Source organism: Coturnix japonica, chromosome 5 (assembly GCF_001577835.2).
Source record: "Coturnix japonica isolate 7356 chromosome 5, Coturnix japonica 2.1, whole genome shotgun sequence".
Classification (NCBI taxonomy): Eukaryota; Metazoa; Chordata; class Aves; order Galliformes; family Phasianidae; genus Coturnix; species Coturnix japonica.
Window position 1 is genome coordinate 39,967,124 of NC_029520.1, and position 12,165 is coordinate 39,979,288.

General features: G+C 35.8%; 1 protein-coding gene across 5 annotated transcripts in view; it reads right to left on the reverse strand.

Moving 5' to 3' along the window:
• TTC7B (tetratricopeptide repeat domain 7B) overlaps positions 1 to 12,165 on the reverse strand; it is a 108,861-nt gene that overhangs the window by 68,958 nt on the left and 27,738 nt on the right. For all 5 annotated transcript variants that reach the window (XM_015865358.2, XM_032444884.1, XM_015865357.2 and 2 more), the window contains 2 exons: positions 2,864 to 2,942; positions 888 to 1,060 (listed from right to left, as the gene is read on the reverse strand). In XM_015865358.2, coding sequence (XP_015720844.1) covers positions 888 to 1,060; positions 2,864 to 2,942 — 252 coding nt within the window. The remainder of the gene's footprint in view (positions 1 to 887; positions 1,061 to 2,863; positions 2,943 to 12,165) is intronic.

Here is a 12,165-nt window from a genome sequence, read left to right on the forward strand (position 1 = left end):
GGATCTACAACCTCTTCTAGTTCTGTAAAAGATGTTTTCTTCAGTTCTAACGGAATTTCAATCTCTACATCTCAATTAAAACACTTACTGTCCTTCTAGAAAAAAATCATAACTTTGCCAAGATAATTATCTCCATTGCTCAGCCTGTTTCTAAGATTTCCGGCTCACAGTGTTTCCAATATGTATCACAGCAAGCAAGCAGTGGTTATTGGCTAAACTAAATATAAAGTGATCCCTCAAGGACTTTGCACAGATCCGCTATTAATTTTTACTGCACATTATGTAAAATATGAAAGCAGTGAAGCTTCTTTGGGTCAAACTTATCATCGGTGAAAAACTATAACTGCCAAATCTATCAGATTTCATTACTTGATTGGATATAAGAACAGGAGATAAACAAGTTATTAACTGTTAAGAAGGTCCAGATTCTAAGAAATATTTAACACTACTACTAATGGTGATTGTTTGTGGGGAAAAAAAAGAAACAACAAAATCACACAGAAGCACAAGCTGCAATTCTGCTGTTTTCAAACATTTAGACAGAAACTTTTCATTCTGAAAAGCCATTTGTGCCATATACTTAGCACAAAGCCGAGTAGCTCAAGGTGACAGAAATATAGTCACGCATATTATGTATGTATGTATTCTTGTGTACCTCAAAGATAATACAGAACAGTGACTCTATCATGTACCTCAGCATGGAATAAAAAGATACTCAGAGGATTGAGAACAAACAGTCTTGTGATACACTGCAAACTTCTGCCTGAAGAACATTCACACTGCTCAGTATCTTCCACATTTTCAACAATATAAACTAAATTATCCAGTGCAGCGGATAACAATTGCAATTATGGAAACAATAGACAAAGGTGTGAATTCGGACTTACTTTTCTCCAGTGTATACCCGCGGTCTTCTACTGAGTGTGTAACTTTTTGTATTTGAACCTTTCCGAAGTGGATCATCAAGTGGCGATTGGTGAGGAGGATCTTCCAGTGGATTCCAGTAACTCTGTTCACACATGCCTCGTAACAAAATTTCAGCCAGTTGTCTTGCTATTGTCTGTAAAAGCAGACAAATATTTTCCTTTGAAATGCTGAATGAAGTCCCTTCAAAAACACCAGATTATTTTAAATGTATATTAGTCAAGTGGAAGGTATTTCATTTTAAAACATCCAAAATATCAGGCATTCTGCTGTTTGAAAGGCGTAAGTACCCATTTAAATTCTCTAAATGCAAATTAAAAATGGCAGCAACAAACTTCAAATTTGCAATTACAGTTCACATCAGTATCAACACCATCAACTGTTGCTCCTAACAGAGGAGCACATTCAGGTATATTTTTGGATATTTTATATTTTATACTCAAAAAGCTCTACTACCTCCCCCAGTCACTGCAAGTGCCTCCCTGCTGCCTGTGGGACAGATGACGGTGGAGCAGATATCCCCACTGCAGCCTGCACAGAGGCCCCACAGGGAATAGGGGGGCGTTTCCTGAAAGACTACTGAACCATGTGAAGGATCCACACAGGTGTGCTGGGAAAGCACAAGGATGAAAAGCAGTACAGAAAAACTGCTAGGGACAAACCGCAGCTCCCCCTTTTCCATTCCTGTTGTGATGCAGAGTGAGAGAGCAGCCAGGTGGGTGTCTGGCAGCTCACTACAGCTATAAACCAGATGGAAACTGATCTGGACTTCTGACAGCTAGGGCCTGAAGGTGCTGGTGTTTGTTGCTGTTGGTGAAACTTGGCAAGAGTGAAAGAGGGTTGCAGATAAGCATACACAAGTTTATTTTGACCCCTTATTCCCAGTATTAAAGTACAAAAATACTGACATAAATATTATGTAATAATTTAAAGCTTTGAAAAGTCATCCTACAATCTTTAACTAGCAATTTAATCTCCACTTTAATGTTTACTGTCATGTACCATACAAGCTACATGACTACATATATGAAAATGATGACAACTCAGATTAGTACCAGCAAAATAGAAAAAAGGCAAGCATTTGTATCAGAATTGTGAGCATTTCCCAGTAACAAATGTGTAACAATCAAGCCATGAGCAGAAGCATATGATCTCCATTTTCCACCTCAATTCCTATAAAATTTATTTATTAACATTTGTAATATTATCCCTCATCATTGAAAATTTGCCATTTAATAATTTAAATATACTTATTAGGAATCCGTTATTAAATTAAGAAACACATTACCTTATTACCACTCTGCAAGTTGTAAAGGTGTAGTATTAGAATACTAATCTAAGACATTTTAAAAGTCATTACCTTAGGAGCAAAAGATGCAAGTCTTGGCCCTTTGTTATACCAAAAAAAAAGATGCAAAAAAAAAAAGATAAATCACTTATTTAGTAGAGCTTTATTTTATGATTGTATCAATATTAAATTTCAAGATCTTGCCTTTCTTTCCTTCTCTTGAAGAGAATTTATTATGAAAATAAAGAAATGATAACTTGAAGTTTCCAACTTAAAAGAACAGAAATGAAGACATGGCACGCTGTCCTCAATCTCGTTACATTACAGAAAGATGAAATAATATCCTGGTGAAAGTAGAGAAAAATCACAAATCAGAAAACTATCACTAAGCTTGAAAGCATGGTTTGTCAGAAACCAATCATGTTTTGGCCATAACCACAAGTAGGAAATGAGTAGGGAAGACCAGGCATCAAGCATTCCGTTTTTACTTTAATCATTCATTTCAACCAAGAAATTTACCTTTACAAAGTGGCAGATAACAGATCCCGATTAATATGCTGTAGTTTGATTATCTGTCCCTAACTCATATTTATGCTTCATCTGCCCACTAGAATTCAGAAGTTGCAATAGGAACATGGTTTAATGACTTACCATTCGAAGATTTTGTGTAGTTCTTGTTTCAACAGCTCTTAGTAATTCTCTAAATCTACCAACTCCTCTTGTCAAGTTCCTGCATATGAACATAAAATTTAACAGCATTCTAACTTAGATGTAGAAACAATTTGATATATTATTTGATAAAATCATTAAAATCCACTGCACCAATTTTTATTATTTATTTTCCTGTGCATCCATATGACCTTTCTGTGGAATATACATGTACATATCTGGGCACCCCACCACTGATTATAAAGAATCTCTGCTGCCAGAGTCTTAAAAAAAAAAACAAAAAAACCCCACAAAACATAAGCAAAAAACATTTTCAGATGAGCAAACTGCTCAAAATAAAGTGTAAGAAGTGATCAGTCCAAAAGGAAAGCAAAGAAACAAACAAAAATGGCCAGGCTGTTACAATAGTTTTAATTTTCAATTGCATTAAAAGTAAAACTGTTTGGGTTTTTGGGCAGGCAGGGGGAGGAATTAAATTCCAGCTGCCTCTTAGTATCATATAGCAGGAAAATAGAAATAAGAATAATCTATCAAGACTCAGTGAAAGTTAATGTCTTATCTCCTTAGAAAGGAATCAAGACATAACAAGGACCACCACATGGCCAGAAGGAGGACTGAGATCAGTGTTCTTGATTTGAGTTGGTTTTTGTTGTGGCTTCTGCAGCTCACGTTTCTGTGACCATGCTTCTTCCACTTCTGCTGCCTCAAACATATACACGTCCCTAAGAGAGGAGGCCTCAGTCATATCAACAGTTTTAGCAGACCTGAACTTCATTCTCAAACAACAGAATTAAAAGTTTAAGAACATTCAATATAATCTGTTATCTTTTTCTTACCATTGTATCATCTCTGCTATCTTATTTTTTATTGTATTTAAAGCCATTATAAATATCTTATTTGATATTACTACAGCTTGTTTGCATACCAGTGAAAGAATAGGTTGGCTCTGGTTGTCTTAATTTGTACACAAAATATCTTTTAAATTGTGATTTTATACCAACTGAAAAAGAAATAATCAGAAAACATCATTTTTTAATTTAGATGTTTTCTTTAATTCTAGTGTCAGAGCACCCAAAACTAGTATGTTGGAAAAGATCGTTCTGTAGAACTGAAAAATTCTTATCCATATGACCAGGTTGAAAGTTATGTTGAAGTAAGCCAAATGAGTTCACTTGTTCACTTAAAAGCATTCATTTTAATTACTTAAATTTTAGTTATTCTTCACAATTTATTAATTCTATTTAATTCCTAATTTTATTAATGTTGTATTTCTTTTAATTATTTTAACCATAATTATTTAAAAGAGAACACTTTTCTAACAAAAATAATAAAACAAAAAACAACTGCATGAAAAACTAAGTTTAGTTATACTTTAACACAGGACTCCTAATAACTAATAAATATTACATCAACTTCATAGAAAAAATGAAGGTAGTACAGAAATTCAGCAAGTTTCATCTTTAAAATCTCTCTGACCTCAGTGGAAACTGGACATATTCAGCACCTTTGTATATGTGTTCAAAAGAGCCCAAACCAGCCCACTGGAATCCCAGCTTAAAGTCTTCTAAGTCCCAGAGCATATTTTAAATGAATGAAGCTTCCTCTCAAGGACTGTATTGAAAATTAAGATGACAAGAGTCAAAAATTATTAAAAAACAAACAAAAAAGCCACACTGACCAAAATCTGAAGTGTTAACTGCAAAATTATCAAGAAAGGAAAAGACAACAAAAACAAAAACCAACACAAAAATTTGTCATCTTGAGATACTACTTTATTACTAGAGATTAAATACAACACACAGTAGAACTTCAGATCACAATAATACGAACTCTATGGGAAAAAAATGCTATTTCCTAAAATTTCATATGATGTTTACATCTTTTGAAGTGAGACAAGAACAACGAAAGGAAACCTCTATGAAAAAAGTATGCAGCTGTTCAAAGTCCTGAAGGACTGACACTATTATTATTTGCCTACAACATTTTTTTAAGTATCTGTGAGGGACTGAAACTTCTGAAGTTCTACTGCATCATGGAAAAAGCAGCAAGATTATATAGAAAAAAAACCTAACACACAGAATTAGGTTTTGCTTCATAAAGCATTTAACCTTGATCCACTGCATAAGTGAACACAAACACAACATAAGTTTGTCAAGCACCTTCTATACAAGGTATACTAAAAAAAGTATACACTTTAAAACTACAGTCTAAACCAGCAAACTGAGTTAAATGCTTTGAGAGACAAGTAATGAAGCAAAAAATACCATGAAAAATATGGTTGATGTCTACACTGCACTACTTTTAGCAAAGTACATTTCCTGTATTTGTTAAGTGTCTGTAAGACCTGGGAGAACAGGGTGGCAGCTATTCCTGCCAAGCCAGAACATACCTTCTACCTGCTCTTCACTATGATGTGCCTTCATGTTTACAGTTCCATTCATACTGTTAGGAAGGTTAATTTAAAAAACAACGACTCACAGTGTCTGTAAAAGACTTGGAGATTATTTCCACTCTTGAGCAAAGGAATTTTTGGGTACAATAACACACGCCCTGAGCTGACAGACTTTGTAATTTCAGACTTGACAAAGACAAACGTTGCTAGCTCCATGTTTGTTTGTATAACTGCCTTGCTACTACATTAATAGAGAAGCACTACACCAGTTAAAAACAAGGCATTAAGATCTAAAAGGAAGTAATCTCCTATGGAAGACTACACAGATACAACTTCTATTCACATTTGAGAATTACTGACAGCATTTCTGTTTAACATAATAGATGTATTTTAACTGCATCTATGCAAACAAAAACCAGCATAGGAAGAAAACTAAGAAGCAGTATGGACAGACTGTTGATACAAAATGAGATGAAATGTATCTAAGCACGTAGGCCAGCATAAAGATCACAGGCCAGACAGACGTATCTTATCCAGCTGGTTTAGAACTCAAAATAAAACAAGAAACAAGCAAAGTTTCTTATACCAGCCTATTACCTCATTACTGATGCTCACTATATCTCATTTAATAAGTATTCATGCCTTAAATAAGGGGAAAAACAACAACAAAAGACACAATGAAATCTAAATTGCTTGATAAAAGTGATGAAAGAAATTGCTTTTGGAATTACATCTACTTTCCAAATGCTCTCTCCTTCTCTTATCTAGAAAAAGTAATGTTTGTAAACTCAATGATACTTTCAAAATTAAAAGTTTGTTGTTGTTGCTATTTCCAAGAACTCAAATAATAGAAAATAAATGCATTTGATTTAAACGTGGACAACTGCACTGCTGAGCAAAGGAACAGGGGCAGGCAAAATTCCTGATATACATGTACACACAACAGAAGCTTCAGACAAGTCTTTGTCACTAACTTAACACCTTAATACTCTGAGGTGTGTTATTTACCATACCAGAGCTATGGCTTTACTTAACACTACAAAGATTAGTGTTCTGTTTGTTATTTAGTTATTTGTTTTTCAAGATGTAAGTTTTAGCTTATAAATGAAACATCTTCAGAGTGCCATTACTGCTGCATAAGTCTAAGTACTTGAAACTGCCCAGTCAAGCAGTGACTCTTTTTGAATGCACAGTAACAAAACATGTCCAAACTGCTTTACTTTATACTCAGCTATCTTTCTACTGAAGACCATAAATAACAGCATGTATTTGAAATTAAAACATTTATTGCCTAGACTGCAGTTCCACTAGTAGCAGAGTACACCTAATGGTTCCCCACCAAAAGGAGGAGGTCTCATTCTCCCCATTCTACTCTTGGCATTTGTTCTCTTTTGCCACCTTCATATCTTCCTACTCTTACTTGTTTGGCCCTCTCTCTTTCCTCACAGCATCACCAGCTGTTATCACACCTTCTGGTGAATCAACTCAGCCCACTAAAACTAAAGAAAGCTGCGATTTCTTGGCTGTTACTTTTCTGCTGCTTTGGAGAATGAAACGAGCCCAAAAAATATCAGAAAAAATGAAATAAACTAAAATAAACAATACATGACAGGAGTGTAGGTACAGGTAAGATGACAACTGGTGACTCTACATCTCCTTACACTACCACCTCAGATACTCCTCAGACTTTCAAGATATTCATTGCCATATGTTTACAAGCACAGTGTTAAGGCACAACAACCAGATTCACAAAAGCAATGGACATAGAGTGGATTAAACATCTCACACTTTACCTCTTACTATTTTGCAAGTTTCTCTTCTTGAGCAGAGATAATGAGAAGGAATTGGGGGAGGGGGAGTGGACAGGAGGGAAAGAAAGTATCGCAGAAAGTCATAAGCAAAAAGGTCCATTCTTGAATTCACAAGAAAAAATGCGCTAAATGTGCCTGAAAGGTTCACTAACAATATAAGTTAACAGATAGAATGAGGTAAATACAATTCACTCTAATAAATATTTAGTTTTGTATTGCACATCAATCAAGCTGTATGGTCATCAACATTATTATTTTACCTAGAATTATGTATTATATTCTATCTATATTTAGAAGAAAATATAAAAAATCCACAGAAGTAGAAGGAAGAAAGTGCAGTAACAATTATGCTTTTGTTTAGAATACCAAACTGAAGATCTAGGATGCCACTCAGTTTAATATAAAGCATGATAAAACTATGGGGAACTTCAGCAGACAGAACAACACTGTCATCTTTTTACAACCCCTCTTAAAGATAACAAAGGTCAGAAAATACCAGCAGGCAACATGAAGGAAGTATACTGTGATAAAATACAGGATTTTATACAGGAACAAAACAGCTGGGATACATCCATGTAAGGTGCGATAGAACACAAAGAGCTCAGATGAAGCAATAGATCAAATGTTTAGTCAGTGACATTGCTTAGCAAAACATAAAGCCCAGCTCTCAGTACTCTGCATGGTTCAGTCCTCTCAGGGGTTACACAGAAAAGAAAGGAATTTGAGGAATAAAAAGGTGTCCTTTCAATTATTACAAACAAGGGGTGACATCTTTGAAAAACTGAGCCAAGATGTGAGGGGGATCCACTGCCCCACACACCTTTCACTGACTACACCAAGTTCTCTACAAGGAACCTAATGCAGAGGCAAGAGAAACTCATGAGCCCATAGCCACAGGAGCTTTATGCAGAGCCCAGCAGCAATACAGCCTCCCACTGCTCACCAGTCTGGCACGGACACCTTACATCACACAAACATTCTCCAGGTAAAGCCCAGGATGGTTTTTTAAGCTACCATAAACCACATCCTCATAAACCCACATGTTCTGGAAAAATCAAGAGTTGAGAAAAAAAAGATGTGGAAGGGGAGCAGGACTTCCCAGGTAGTATTTCAGCACTAAGAGCAGTTTCTCTTCTAAGCTGAGAACTCACCATTTGTGAACAATAAAGAAAATAGACACAGGTTGCACAGGTATAATACAGGATGGCTATAAGCTAAAGCAAATCACAGTAGATAAAACTCTACTCAGTGGTAATGCTTTTCCAGTAGATACCTAAGAACTCACACAATTTTGTTGATCAAACTCAAAAAAATGAGACTAAAAACAGAAAAGGGACTGAAGATGATGCAGGGCAACAAAACCCACTAACTGAGAACTGAATAAGAGCATTAATCTAGGAAAACAGAGACTACAAATTATTTAAATACAAAGTAGGGGAGTTGAGAGAAAGAAGGAAAGAAAACCTAAACACTACCACTGGAGCAAGGATATACTTAACTCAAAATTTCATGTATTAAACTGAATATATAACATTTCTAGCCATTGTTAGCAATTCTCCTTTGATTTTTCTCACTCATTAGCCCAGGGTTAGTCTAATTTTGACGGTACTGCTCCTAGTTAGCTAGAGATGTCAATATCCAAAGAAAACTCATTGTTTTCCATTTCTTGAAGTTGCTTATGAGCTCTTTATTCATCGGTACGGTTATTAAGAGTTTTGCTTTTTAACTCCCAGCTCTTATTTTTGCTATTGGAACGTGATACCAAAACAAAGTAAAAGAGAAGACAAGATTTTCTTTGCTCTATTGCATCCCAACAGCAAATTTGAAAATGCTTACTAAGCTGTCTTTTATTTTTATCCTCTTCAAAGTACTCATGAACACAGCTGCCATGTAACTGAATATAATAATTCGGAGAAAAGCAGGAAGATAAAGCCAGAGTCTCAAAATTCATGCTATATACAGCACACAAAACATGAGTTGTATTCACAAACAGCTACAATACTGGAAAGAAAAGATTGTCCAAATGCTTCAAAGCAAGCAAGCAGAATCTGTATTAGTAATCACTAATCTTTAGACTGTTCCTCTGTTTATGCAGTATTACTAAGAATTCACACAGTGTTCCTAAGCACAAGGCTTACAGGAATGCTTCTTTGGGGGAACAGAACATAGGACCTCTAAAAACATCCTGTTGATAGTCTTGTAAAAATGTCAGAGTACAATACATAATGGAGATGATTTCACTGCTGAGTTGCTTATTATACTTCTATCTGAATGCAGTCTCTAAGGAACCACTTTTTTCCCAAATCAATTCAATTTAAAGTACTGACATAGCAGTAATATAAGGATCTTATGAGAGTAGAATCATAGAATTGTAGAATGGCTTTGGCTGGAAGGGGACTCAAAGCCCGTTCAGTTCCAATCCCCAGCTGCAGGCAGCGCTGCCACCCACCAGGTCAGGCTGCCCAGACCCTTGTCACAGCTCCTCTGGGCAAAAAAAGGAAAGAAAAATATGGTCAAAAACATTCAAACGTGCCCTATGTATGGAAGAGAAATCAAAGGCAACATGCACTACCACACATTCAGAAAAAGAAACATTCATTTTGCCTTCTTACATCTAAAATAAGGTCTGGCAAAAAGAAGCTGGGAAGAAAGTCATTTGGGAAGAGTAATGCAGCAATGGGAGGAGAGCTTGGGTGGTAGAAAAGATCAAATCTGATGTGTCTACCAAACTTGTGTTGTCAGAAAACAAGAAAATATATTTTAGTACAAACACAGAATGCCTGCATGTCAATAAAAATCCTGAGCATTCTCCAGTAAACCGGCTATAGAACACATACGGTTATATATTGCACAGCATGCTTATATATTTTGGAAGGAAAGGATATGTAAATCAGGAGATGCTAACAGTGATTTTCCCAGTATTCACCTGAAATCATGAGTAAAGCTCACCTTCCTTTCAAACTTCGGCAGCTGAACAGAATTTCTGCAACACATACTTGTTTCCAAGGTTTTCACAGCAGCTACACTTCTGTGATTTTTACAACAGCCAATTCAATACCACTTAAAAACTGGAAATACTTTTTAAAATTGTTTGGCCAGTGACAAGAGAATAACTTGAGTAATGGACACTTTGAAAGAACTGATTTATTTTCAAATGCCATTAGCCTTAATAACAAACAAAAAGAGACACCTGCAGAGCATTCAGTTTTTTCTTAGCCTTCTCTTTACAGCCAGTCTGCATAGTCAGAAATCAATCTGACCTCTGCTACACTGCCTACAACAACTTAAGGAACAGAGCTGACAAATGATGGAATTTGTTAACTTTCTGCACAAAAAAGAAGGTGGAGAATGCAAGCATCAATCCTGCTACCTCTCACAATAGTTTCTGAATAGTTATCGCTATTTAACATGAAAATGGGTTATTTGTTAGTTTGAGTCCTTCACATCTCTGTAGGTACATAGTCACCCAGCTCTTCCAAGAGCCAATTTCCTTTATTACAACTATGACCCAAACAGCTACAGACCTTCCTTGGAAAACTTATTTAAATACTTAGCAAATGAGTTCCTACTAGTGGCATGTGCTTGTACACACACATTTATACACACACACCAAAAGCACTTAAGGATTGGTTTATCTCCCTCACAATATTCCTGCAAGTGGCACAGTGGAAAAAGAAAAACAAAAGAAACAACGCCCACACTGACAAGTCCTTCACATGAGTAACTCTAAGGAGTTTTTTTGTTATGCTTGACAGATATTTTGTAATCCAGTAAAAATCAATTACACACAGAGGATGAAAAAAGGAAAAATGATTTATTTTCTTTTGTGTTGTCTATTGAGGGGTGGCAACCAAGCAACATCTTTATAGAGAGGACTGGGAAGGTCTGGCTTCACTGAATCTGTGTCAGGTGTACAGGTACCAGCACCACGATGGGTACAGAACAGATCCAGTTCCACTGGACTTTGATTTAGCAAGTCATCAGCAGCGGAAATCAGACCATATTGCAATCTGAATCCTGGAGTGTTCCCATGATACAGCAATATCCCTCAGAGGGAGTGACATACAGGAGGAGTGAAAGCCAGTTAGGGCTGGTTTCAATGCGATGGCTACCTGATGTTAGAATCCAACCAAAAAGGTTTTGCTTTTTTTTTCCCCCCTCAGTCCACACAGGTTGTACATTTCTGAACTCTACTAATTTAAAAAGAAACAAACAACATTTACAATTCAAGTGTGTCTTGTTTAAATTAAAGCATATACATAAAGCAAACAGAAGTACAGAAGGATTACTGCTGTCCATTCTGAGGCATCTTTCTTGAAAAAGAGCTACACTAGTGTATTAATGTCAAAGTTTCAAGGCTCATTGTTTTTCCTGGAATAAAATCAAGTCTCTGAACTCCTTCAATTTCAAACTGCAAAGCAACTACTAGATGGTAGCTACTACTGATTAAATGGTGGTTGCGGAATCAGCCAGAAAGACATTTAAAAGTTCTATATATTTCAAAATGTTGTATGCTTTTTCTTTGTTTGTTTTTAGTTTGTTTGATTTGAAGGCATATAAACCCTCCTTTTTGTTTCAGAATAGCCTCCTTAACTCCTTATATGCTGCAAAGCTGAAGTGTTCCTCTGCTGCAAACCTCTCAAGATTTTTATTCATATATATATATAAATATATATATATGTCAAGTACTACACCATGTATTTTTGAACACAGGCACTTAGCAGTTAGTCTTAAAAGATTTAGAATATTTTATAACTTTTCATACAAATTAATGCATACTTGAAAGATATTCACCTAATTCTCTACAAAAACTTGCTTTCTTGACTTAAAAGGAAATCTCTGTACAGTCAGAGAGTGAAGAGAAATTTCAAAGTGGACCAATTCTTTGCAGCAACACTCCCTGCGTTACTGCTAAAATGATATTCTTATGGGTGGTGTAAAAGTTTGTACCTGACATAAAGAATGGATTTTCCACTTACACTGGATGAAGCAAAAGTAAAAGCAGTGAATAACCAAGTGAACAAAGACACACAGCAAATCTACAACAGTAAAACACTCCATCACAAAAGAACTTCAGACAA